The sequence below is a fragment of the Chrysoperla carnea genome, chromosome 3 (assembly GCF_905475395.1).
Source record: "Chrysoperla carnea chromosome 3, inChrCarn1.1, whole genome shotgun sequence".
Lineage (NCBI taxonomy): Eukaryota > Metazoa > Arthropoda > Insecta > Neuroptera > Chrysopidae > Chrysoperla > Chrysoperla carnea.
This window is the reverse complement of record NC_058339.1, coordinates 8,045,302-8,057,381: the sequence shown is the minus strand read 5'-3', so window position 1 is coordinate 8,057,381 and position 12,080 is coordinate 8,045,302. Positions and strand designations below refer to the sequence as shown.

The 12,080-nt window shown below is 29.2% G+C and overlaps 1 protein-coding gene across 3 annotated transcripts in view; it reads right to left on the bottom strand.

Annotated features, from left to right (window-relative positions):
- Positions 1–5,840: 5,840 nt before the first annotated feature.
- LOC123296844 (ecdysone-inducible protein E75) overlaps positions 5,841–12,080 on the bottom strand; it is a 187,646-nt gene continuing 181,406 nt past the window's right edge. For 2 of the 3 annotated variants that reach the window (XM_044878516.1, XM_044878517.1), the window contains exons 4-5: positions 10,345–10,586; positions 5,841–8,775 (exon numbers count right to left, since the gene is read on the bottom strand). In XM_044878516.1, the coding sequence (XP_044734451.1) occupies positions 6,517–8,775; positions 10,345–10,586 (2,501 nt within the window). In that variant the 3' untranslated portion in view covers positions 5,841–6,516. Of the gene's footprint in view, positions 8,776–10,344; positions 10,587–11,401; positions 11,564–12,080 lie in introns of those variants that run through there. The other variant, XM_044878518.1, reaches the window with a different exon arrangement.

The window sequence follows — 12,080 nt, the reverse complement described above, 5'->3', positions numbered from 1 at the left end:
TCAAATCTAGAAGGGATATTCTCAGGTAATAGAAAGGATTCCGCACAAGACTAAATAGGAAAATGACTTTTTGTATAAATTTAACCCTTAAATGTTCTTTGGAACATTCTGATCAAAAGCTCTCACGGCCACAAAAATTTTTATCGAATAGTTTTCGAGCTACGCATGATCAAAGCTACAAATATATTACAGTTTTAGTATATATGACTTGGAAAATGGCTTTCTTGACCACAAAAGTCAAAAAGTAGTTAATGAAATGACTAATGAAATTTTGACAGATCGTCACATTTATACCCAGTGTTTACAAATAATATTTTATTACCATGTATATATGAAATATACATACAACAACATACAAGTTTAGTCCCAAGTTTGTAACGCTTAAACATATTGATGCTACGAAAAAATTTTGGTATAGGTGTGTTTATAAAATAGAATAGAATCACCTTATTAATCCATTTTCGGTTGTCCGTCCGTCCGTCCATCTATGAACACGATAACTCCAAAACGAAAAAAGATATCAAGCTGAAATTTTTACAGCGTACTCAGGACGTAAAAAGTGAGGTCGATTTCGTAAATGAGCAACATAGGCCAATTGGGTCGTGGGTCTGTAGGATCCATTTTGTAAACCGTTAGAGATAGAACAAAAGTTTAAATAGAAAAAATGTTACTTCTAAAAAAATAAACAACTTTTGTTTGAAACACTTTTTTGTAAACATCACTGTTTACTCACTAGGGCATACAATAAATGCAAATTTTATAGTATGTATTAATATGGGATTATCAATTATGTGTGACATATATGGGTTTGTATGTGTAATCTGATAGAGTAATCAACATTGTCTTTACATGGTATTTCAACAATTAACTCAGTCAATTGTTTGTTTTCACTTGTTTAAATTGTTTTAACAAAATTACTCATTTAAATTTGTTAGAATATTAAATTTTCAAGTTAAAACTTATTTACAAGCCATAGACTTATATGTTCATCCATACAATTATATAATAAAGTAGTGTGTCGTTACTAAAAATTGTTATTTTAAAAGGTTGAAAAAATTGATATCGTGAGAGATAATTGTTGAAAGAGACTGAGAAATATACCTTTTACTGTAGAAATTGTTATCAATCTGGATTTGTTATCATACATTAAATGTGTGTGTGTGTGTGTGTGTGTGTGTGTGTGTGTGCAACTTTGTTGACACACATGCGGTGTTCAAGCGCATTCATTTACATCCACATTATGCACATTGTACGTACATATGTAATACGTACATTGCATAATCTACGAAATTGTATAGGAAATATTTTGGTGATTATGGATGTGGAAAATTGAATACAAAAATCGATATGCTTATTTAGTCCTGTAACTTTATTCATCAGAGTTTGCGTCAAAACCTTATAAACTAAGTTTTATCGAAATTGGAAATTAAAACAATGTTTCGATTTTTTGCAATGTTTTTAAGGTATTTCCAGCATGGTATTTGCAGTTTCTATGTTAAAGCAATGGTACAATTTTTTTTTCGACAGAATTTAACGAAAAATTAAATTTAAGAATTTAATAATGCTTACTATTAATTCCCAAAGTTTCAGAAATTTTGACCGTTTAAAATGGGAAATAATTATGCCAACGTCCCAATTTCGATCAAATTACGTCAAAATTAATATCTCGAAAGTGAAAATTAATTTCTAAATTTTTTTTTTAAATTAATTTCTAAATTTTTTTTTAGAATTGTATTGTATAAACATTTTTTTCTACTTTTTCTTCAATATATAATAATATCATAAAAAATAGTTGGAGAGACCGGACATTTTACATGCTTTAAATGGGACATGACCCTCAAAATCGCGAACTTTGTCTTTAAATATCTCGCGATCTAAACGGTCAAAAATTATGAAATTTTAGGAATTCATAAATAAAGCTATTATAAACCCGAGAAAAAAAATTCGGCCAAATCTGTCGAAAAGTGATTTCATGCTGGTACTACCTTAAGGGGTACAAACCAAATTTATCTTTTGGAATTTCATGAAACTCGGCGGATGGGGTAATTTTGATCCAAAAGTATAAAAATCACTTTAATTTAATGATTTGATGCGAAGTTTCTGGGATATCGCAATATTTAGATCGATTTTAGTCCGTATCTCAAAAACTATTCGACCAGTCGACAAATACACCCGATTTTTGTACTTTTTGGGTCAAAATTACCTTATAAACTGAGTTTTATCGAAATTGGAGATTTAAAAAAATTTTCGATTTTTTGCAATTTTTTAATGTCCCCCTTGAAAAATTCAAGAAAAATCGAAAAAAAAATTTGGTTTGGAATTTGATAAAACTCGGTGAACGTGGTAATATTGATCCAAAAAGTATAACTATCAGTAATAAATATAAAGGGTTATCTGTCAAGTTTACACATTATAGTTATAGTTAATTATTGATGGACAAATCATGATTGAAATTAACAACAAGTACAGGTCAAGCAATTTTTCTGCCCTGAATATAATTGGAGGCACGGCCCGAAAACACGTAAGCGATCTTCTGCAACGAAACGACGTTAACTGGCCAACTAAATCATGTTATTTTGCGTCTTACCTTCTTTCAAATAAATTAAAAACTGATAATAAAAAACTTTTTGTTTTTTAAAATTTAAAGTTCGAGGACACTTAATAGAAAACTACATCAAATCAGGAAATCGCATATTTCCAATTAAATTTAATAAATAGTAAAATAGTAGAATCAACACCTGTTTACGAAATTAATACGTGTTTAATAATTTTAAATTTAAGTATCGTACTAGAGGTGTTGTTAGTTGTTTGAATCGAAGGTTAACATACTCATCAAGGCTATTTTACAGCATAATTAGTAGTGTATTAACCCAAAGAATTATTTAATGAGGATTTTGTGAAAGCATTTTTCAAAATACTGTCTCAAACAAGTGCATTTCATTTGTATTCAAGTTTATTTTACTTATTTTTTCCAAACTGCTAGTTTTAGGATTATCTTTTAATTTGCATTATTAGGAAATTTATATGGTCATCAATCCTTCATATCAAACATCGAAAATCAAAACGAAAAGATGTTAGACTCGAAAGAAAGTCAATGCCGGAGCAGATTATTAGGCAAAGTTTATTTTTCCCACATGGAAAAATGGATCTATTTATTTGGAACTGGTCTATATTTTGATGATTTATGTTGGGTTGAGTTGAATTTTGACAGTTGACTATCTAAAAATTTAATTATTCTCGGGTCGTTAATTCTACTCCATTGAGATTAAAACTTGGTATCTAAACTACTTTTTGGATATGAGTAAGGCTAATTCGTAGTCAGCAAAAAACAAAGTCTTAAAAGATAAACTTATCAATTCTTTAATTTTTTTCATGGTAACCAGTTAAAATAAAAGATAAAAAAGCATGGTATAAAATTATAATACGACATAGGTTCTGCCGTGACGCCCTTTTAATTTAGTTACGCTGTTTTGAGATTTATATAAAAAAATTCCACAACTTGCGGGCCCAACAACAGTTTCTTCTCATGGCCTTTATTTATCCTTCTTTATACTAAACCTTCTATCAGTTTTTTTTAACTCTTATTCAATTCTCTTTTACCACTAATAAAAAATACTTACCCTTTTCAAAATAATGCTCTCTTAGGCATTGCTTCTTAATTTTTACTTCTTTTTTTTCATAGTATTTTTATTATCTCTATTTTATTTTGTTTTAAATTATTATTCTCTTCAGATTTTTGCATCCTTTTTATTTTATTTATTTTATTTTATTTTTGTTCATTTTTTTTTATCCAACTTTTTCTATCTTTTTTTTTTTTTAATTTTTTTTCTTTTTTAAGTTGAATTTTTTTTTCTTTTACTTATTTTTAAATTTATTTTTTTGTTGTAATTCAATTTTTCCTTTTTATACTTTTATTTTTTTATTTTTTTCTCATCCTTTTTTGTATTTAAATATTTTTTCTTTCTTCCGTGCATTTTTTAACTACTTACCATTTGTAGTGTCACTTACCTAAGACAGTCGAACTTATACATACTTACCTTTCATTCAATATTTTTATCTTATTATAATTTCTCATAAATCCTGAAAAACTGTGGTATAAAAACGGGGTTTAAATTTTAAATTTAAATAACAAATCAAATATTTTTTTTTAAATTCACCAGACATTATTTATTCTGACGACCTCAACAATCTCCCAAGCTTACAAAAAAAAAATTACATACAAGCACAACACATGTTCTGTGATAATTGTGTCTCGCCCCATTTACAAATTAACATCCATGGATACAATATTCTTTTTATTTTCAATTATAAATATTTTAAAAACAAATTTGTACTTTGAAAAAACTTAAAAATTATATATTACATGGAATCATAAACACAAATTCCAAAAAATATTTATAATTCGGAAATAAAAATTTTTTTTAATTAATCGTATGCACAAATGTAGATCTTGTAAATTGGGCTGTACAAAAATTATATTTATAAATTAGTAGTTTTAAATATTTCGAAAAAAATATTTTGTTTTTTAAAAAGGGTAAGGATCGGTTTTTGGGTTGGGTTTTTGTAATATTATTTAACCAGAGATAATATATTTGAGTTTGAAAGATACAATTATTGTGTTTTAATTAATTAATTATGAATAATAAATTGCAATGGATAAATAATTAAATAAAATTTCTTTTAAATCAATTTGTATTACTTTTTTTCTTTTTATTTTTTTTTAAATATTTTTTTAATTATTTACTAAAAACAGAGATCAAATTATTAAATTAAAATATGTTTTTTTTTTTATTTAAAAAAAAAAATAATACAAACTTGAGAAAAAAAATTTCTTTAACCTTGTTGTTTTGCGGTGAAAATTTCACACAAAAATTTTCTTTTGTACACAGAGAATTTTAATTAAAAAAAAAAAAAATAATATTTACAGAGAAAAATACATTCACGCAATTAATTCCGATTTTTGAGGATGCAGAACAACAAGTCTAATTTTTAAAATTAATTTTTTATCGGTCAAGGACGACATAAAAGGATTATTTTGTTTTTTAAGGAAGTCACGGCAATCTGCATGATTTTTTTTACATGAGACACAATTTTTTTTTTTTTACGATTAGAATTATTTTGGTGGGGGCGTTCAATAAATTAAGTTTTACTGGCCTGCGCGCACCTAATTTAATTCGAAAAAAATATAAAACATCAAAAAAATTAACACAGTTTAAAATAGTACGTTCTAAATAGTTTTATTTTTTTTTTTTTAGAAGATGCCGTGTCTTCCCTTCAGTCTCAAAACCTCTAACAAAAAAATAGAGGCATTATCATCAGCATTTGTTCGATGAATACTTTAAACACCAAAATCGGTCCAAGTATTCAACAAACAAACATTCAACTATATAATTATTTAATAAACTCCCGATTGCCTGCTTTCGTGTACCTAACTAAACTTCTATTATATAATAATTGTCTATGATTTGATGATTTTTGTTTTTGTAACACTAAAAATGACGTAAATGAATATATTCATGTGACAAACTATATTATTATTAATAAAATTACACAATGAACAATAAAATGAGAGAAATATTTAAACGGACATGTTTTTTTTTTTTAGATAAAATATTTTTTTTTAGAAAATTTTTAATTTTTTTTTTTATATTTTTACAAATTTCGATACGATTTCTTTTTTTTACACGAAATGTCCCTAAATTAAAAAATAAAATGTTATCACATACATTTTTCTAAGAACTTTTTTTTGATAGGATTGCGGTGCAATTAAATATATTAACGCCCAAATAAAAATTAAATTTGATTTGAAAATATGAATTTTGTAGAAAAAAACAAAAAAAAATTAAAATATATATAGAATACTCTCTCGTTTGTGTATCACAAAAAAAAAGTCTTTATGATGAGGGGGAGTTTTTGGGATAAGGGGGGTTACGCACAACGAATTTTTTACATTTAAAAAGAATTTGTGGGGTCTTTTTGTTTTTTTGAATCATCAAAGACTACTTACACACTAAAAATGTTTATATAGTTATTTTTTTTTGTTTGTTGATAAAACTTCACACGTAAACAATAATTATTTTTTTAAATTTTTAATTTTAATAATATTTATATTAATTAGATTAATTATGTAATTAATAAATTATAAATTATTTGGTTTGTAATACGATTAAAGTGGCACCATCATTGTCTATTTATCAGAGAATTATACATTGTCTGATTCAAAATGTCTTGTAGGTAAAAACTTACATCATTATTTATAAATAAATACAACAATATACATGTCCTTATCGTCTCATATTATCGACGATCAAGAGAGACAGAGAGCACCTCACACAATACACAATGTCTTTAAAAACATCACATTAAGTCTTTTTTTGCGGGGAGCCACACCAAAAAACGGTTAAATTTCTTTGTACTATACATTTTTTGTTTTATTTTTAAAAAGTTCAAATCGGTGGTTTGGTCGTTTGTACATTTCACTTTCAAACTGTCTTTACACACAAAGTTTTTTTTGATTTAAGCCTCTAACGACACCACTTTATGTTGTACAGTGGTCGCACTTAACGGTCTTGGTGATGGCGATGGTGATTTCTTTGATAAATTTAATGGTTGCTGTGAATCCGCGATGTCCACTTGTAATTCCATCATTTTTGGTGTGGGACTAATCACAATACTGGATGTGGGTGAGGATACTGGTGAATTGATTATTGTTGGTGGTGATTTTCGATGTAAAACCACTGTTGGAGGAACTGGTGATGTGGATGAGGACGCACAATGATGTGGAGATTGTGCATGGAAATATATTCTAGGAAATTCGGATTGTTGGGCACCACTGCTCGTCGTTGAATTGGTAGCGGTGTTTGGTGGAGGTGTTGAGGAATTATTTGATATCACCATGTAGGTGGTGGGTGTTTGACTACCACTCCCACTACGTTGTCCTGTCGTCGTTGTTATCACACTTGTACTATTACTATAACCATTACTCCATTGATGTTTCGGTGATGATGCCTGCGCTGATACGTAGTGATAATTATGTTGTGATGGCGACGAGGATGCACATACTAATAAATTACTATTTGATTTGTACGGGCATGTTGTTGTAGCGGTTGATACCAAAGGTGAGACAGTCACTGTTGGATAATCTTGGCTAGGACTTGCAGGTTCGCCACGCATTATATAATTATGGATAATATCAGTGCGTTTCTTTTGTTCTGCTGTCATTCTAGGACCTTCCATTAATGATTTGGCCAGTGTTGAATGTGTACTGGACAGCGAGGACGACGTTGAAGACGATGATTGTGTATTTGCAGTTAAATGTAAATGTAATTGTGATGTATGGTACGTATTGTTAGCATGTGTTGGAGGTGCCACTCGTTCAATTTGTTGTGGCACTTGAATTTGGATTGGAGGTTGTGGTGAAACAACAACCATTGGTTCCGCTTCCGCTGAGTCTTTATTTCTCAACGCTCGGAACTTTTTATGTGGTTTATATGCTTCATCCATCAATGAATTGGTATCATACAAAGGTGGTGCTTGTAAGACACGCTTCAATACTGGCATATCCTCAACAATATGACTATTCTGATGATGTTTATCATCGTTATGGTCTTCCAAAGAAGATCGTGGACTAGAGCATAACGATGTGGGTGCACTACTTGCTGTACTGCTTGCAATTTTATCGATTTTCTCTGTACCAGATTCAATACCCGAATCACTGGGTGAATCTAGCTTCCTAAATCGATGATGTTGATTATGATGGAAAGTCATAGGTCGACCACCAACTGGGGTAATTGTTAAACCATTTTGTGCTAAATGTGCTGTTGTTCCAGCCATTTCATCGTCTCCAGACGATGTTGAACCAGAGTTAGCACGATGACGATGTGGACATAAACCACCAGCTAGGGTTGCTGCCAATAATGGTGCACTACTCACATGTGGACTGATTACATGTGATTGTGTTTGTTGGTGATAATCATTTAATGTTACAACTTCTCCAGCAGAGCACATTGATTCCGTACTTGAGACTGAACCCAACGGACTCTTTGCTTCGTCCATTGTAACATCTGATGATGAGGACCATGTTGAACCAGCAGGACTCTTACTATTGACTTCATCGTCTGGTGATGTATTATTATTGTTACTCCATATTTGTTGTTGCTGTTGCATTTGTTGTTGTAATTGCTGTTGTTCAGTCATTTTAAATGCTAATAATTTCTCAGAATGTAATGTATTTAATGTACGTAAGTCAGGTATCTTCTTCATTAACTCATGTAAGATGTCCGGATGACCGGGATGATTTTGACTAACAACCATTTGTAATGCATTCTTTAATTTCATATGCATACGTTCAATTAATTCTGTATTACGTAGTCCAGGACGATCTGCAGCAATTACAACAATTGAACAAAACAAACCAACTTCAGCATCAGATAAACGTAATGAATTTAAACGATCGGCAAATTCAAACATTGAATCCATTAAAAATCTTGCATTCGATGAATTATGTATTGATTCACGTTTCAACACTTGTCCATTTAAACAGACCATACTAGCGGTTTGTGCATCAAACATACATGCTAAACGTACAAGTAATACTTCAAAGACACCAGCTTTTAAAAGTGTTACTTGATCATCTTGTGCCAATAATGAGAAACCAGGTATACGTTTTGCAAATTCAACAACACCACGTATGGCTGGTGAGAAACGTTTGGAAAAGTCTTGTAATAATTCTTGTTGGCCAGTTAATGGTACTGGATTTGGATTCAATGGACACGCCTGTAACAATACGAGAAAAAATTTATTTAGACTTTTTTTTATATCAAATAATTAGCATTAATAAATCTAGAGAAATATGTTCTAAAAAGGTGATTTTACTAAATCATTATCATTGTTGTCCGCTGGTTATAGACTTAAAAAAATATGTGTGGTGTTTTCTACATGGTACTTTGATTTAAAAAGTATGAAACAAGAGAATATTCACGTCTGAAATAGTTACTGATAAGTAAAATTGTCTTTATGTTAAATGTATGATGTCTTTTTCACAAAGATATCACATTACAGAACAATAACCTCACAAATTCGATTCGGTTCGTTTTTATTAAGGTTTTAATTTAAATCAATAAAATTTTTCTTGGCATTCAAAATGAAATAAAGTCAATAAACTATGAAAAGAATTTTTAATTCAGAAGGTCTTTATAAAATGATATAATATTATTAGAACATCTATTTTCTTTCAAAAAAACAACCTTCAAAAGACCCCATACATCAAATAAAAAAAATTCTTTTTTATATTAAGTAAACAGCCAAATTTATTTTACGAACAAATCAAACTTAGCAACGAAAATTTATTTTTTTTTTTAGTCGAATCAAGGCGAAGTTTAAGTAAAAGTTTAAAAATAAATAAATTATAGATTTTTTTTAAAATATTATTAGACCTTTAAAAATTTTATTTCCTGAATTGAAGAATTTACATCTGTTTTAAACTAACTAAATAGAAATTGATTAATATCTCATAGTAATTTGCCCTTGCAATGTTTGTTTTTTTGCAAGGTATACAAGCTGGGAAAAACCTTGCATCTGTCTTTACCTGTCGTGTGTAGCCTTTTAAATTTTTTTTGGCATAATTACAGACAATTTTAATGATCTAAAACATTTATTTTCATTTAAATATTAATAAAGAGACGAGACATATTATATTATATTCGTTAAAATAACCTTGAAAGTAGAATGAACAAAAAAAAACGAGGGGTGAAAACAGGCGAGGCTCCTGTAGGAACCTTGAATATATCCGTCGTAAAATACAAGGTCGACTAGTCTGGGTATATACTCTTCTTTTGTATATATTCATTCAAACTATTATAGGTAAAATAAAATATATATCGATGCGCGGTGTTGGACATTTAACACAAAACAAACGGACCCTAATCATATTTTTTTTTTCAACACACCCTATAAATGAACAAGTTCATTGTAAAATTGGTCACCGAACTTCCTGTGTCTATATTATTATAATAAACAATTAACTGAGTTAATTGATGAAATACTCTGTATAGTCTGTGTTTTCGAAAAAATGTTTCAAACAAAAGTTGTTTATTTTTTTATAAAGAACATTTTTTACATTTAAACTTTTATTCTATCTCGGATCTAAGACCCATTTGACATATTTTGCTCATTTGCGAAGTCAAACACACTTTTTACGTCCTGATATAAACGAAAAAGCTCCTAATTAAGTGATTTTATGGACACCAATGCAAAATTTTTTCTAAGCGTTACAAACTTGGGACTAAAATTAGTATATTTCAATAGATACAGGATGTATAAAAATTAAAAAATATTAATGCTTACCAAAGTAGGAGGACATGCTGTATATGATGGTTGATCACGAGCCCGATTTAACATCGGCTCAACTTTATCACGCGTAAAATCACACGTATCGATATGAGCACGTATCACTGTTGTCAATAAACGTTGTTCATCTTCTAATTCAGCGGCAACAGCTTTTTCTTGTGACCGTGAATTTGAGCTTTGTTGCATTGCTGCTAAAATACGTGCCTTCTCTCGTTTTGGGACACGGCCAAATCTTACCGCTGTAACAAAGAGAAAAAAAACATTCATAAGTACAAAAGGTCAACATGATATTATGCCCTAAATAAAAACTTTCGCTCAGATACAAACAAGTATATATATATGTATATTTTTTAAGTAGATTAATGCCCTCAAGGACCAGGTGGCATAAAACGTCGCGTGCCTACCATCTGCTGTTTTTTTTTTTTATTAATTTACATCTGCCCTTAGTCTGTGTCCAGACAAACCGTTAACTTATTTTTTTTTACTCCCTTTTTTTTCAAATAAAAATCGTGGTTCTTAAAAATGACAATTTAATACTTTAACTAAACATCATAAATATTCTTTAGGTGAAAGTTAGAGGAGAAAATTTTTTTCTTTCAATCTTGAATGACTTTCACAGAGCGAGCAGCAACGAACGAAAGTTGTAGGTCACATAGTAAGTACCAAATGATACACGATACGCCTACATAGGATCTGAAGAGAGCGCCTTTAAGAACAATTGTAAGGTAAAATATTAAGAATAGAAAGTGAATTATTCTTTCTTTCTCATATTAAAAATTGTTTTTTAATATTTATTTATTTATTTACATTTTAAAATGTTTATAAAAATTATTTTTAATTTAGGACACTAAACAAAAAAACAAAAAATGTAGTACAATTATTTTTTATTTTTTTTTTTTTAAATTGAGGTCATAGAGTTGAAATAAAAATGTAAGAAGATCCTTTATGGTAGTTCTAGGAACTTTTTTTCACTAAAAAGCATTTAAGTTGGTAATGATTTCTTAAAAGGACATCGAACTTTAAATACAAAGGATAACAAAAGGTTGAAACCTACGTGCATTATGATAATTATTTCCATTAAGTATTCCTTTAAGAATTGGTAATTCATCGGTACCCATTTTGATAATTTTTGAAAACTTGGCACACAATTCAAAAAATTTTCACTTAAAATTTATAAATCAATTTTTTTTTAATAAATAATTAAAAATTAGTTAATATATTCACATTTGATAAAAAACAACACAGAAAAACAAATATATTTAATATTTGGTAATAATTGGTAATTTTCGTTAAAAACATTGGTTTGATTTTAAAAATAACAAAAAAATAATTAATAACAATTTATTATGGCACACACAAATTTTTTATTAAATTTATGAGCAGGAAAAATTTGGGCTGAACCACAAAATATAAAAACACACACACTAACTGTTGAAATATTATTTTTTGAAAAAAACACGTTAGCGCGGGCTATTTTTTAATGTAGTATATTCCCAACTATCGTAGAACGCGACAAGATTGTATATGATTTTGAAATAAACTTATATTCAACTCTTGTGTGCACATAATACGGCACCAAAATGCTTACTAACATGAATGTATATTACCGCGCGCTCTGTCACCATCAACCAGTGACGGCCACAATCTACACATACACACACAACCAGCGCCGCCGCCGTCACTCTTCCCCTTACTTCATCTATAATACTTCGTGTGTAATGTCTATCCATCCG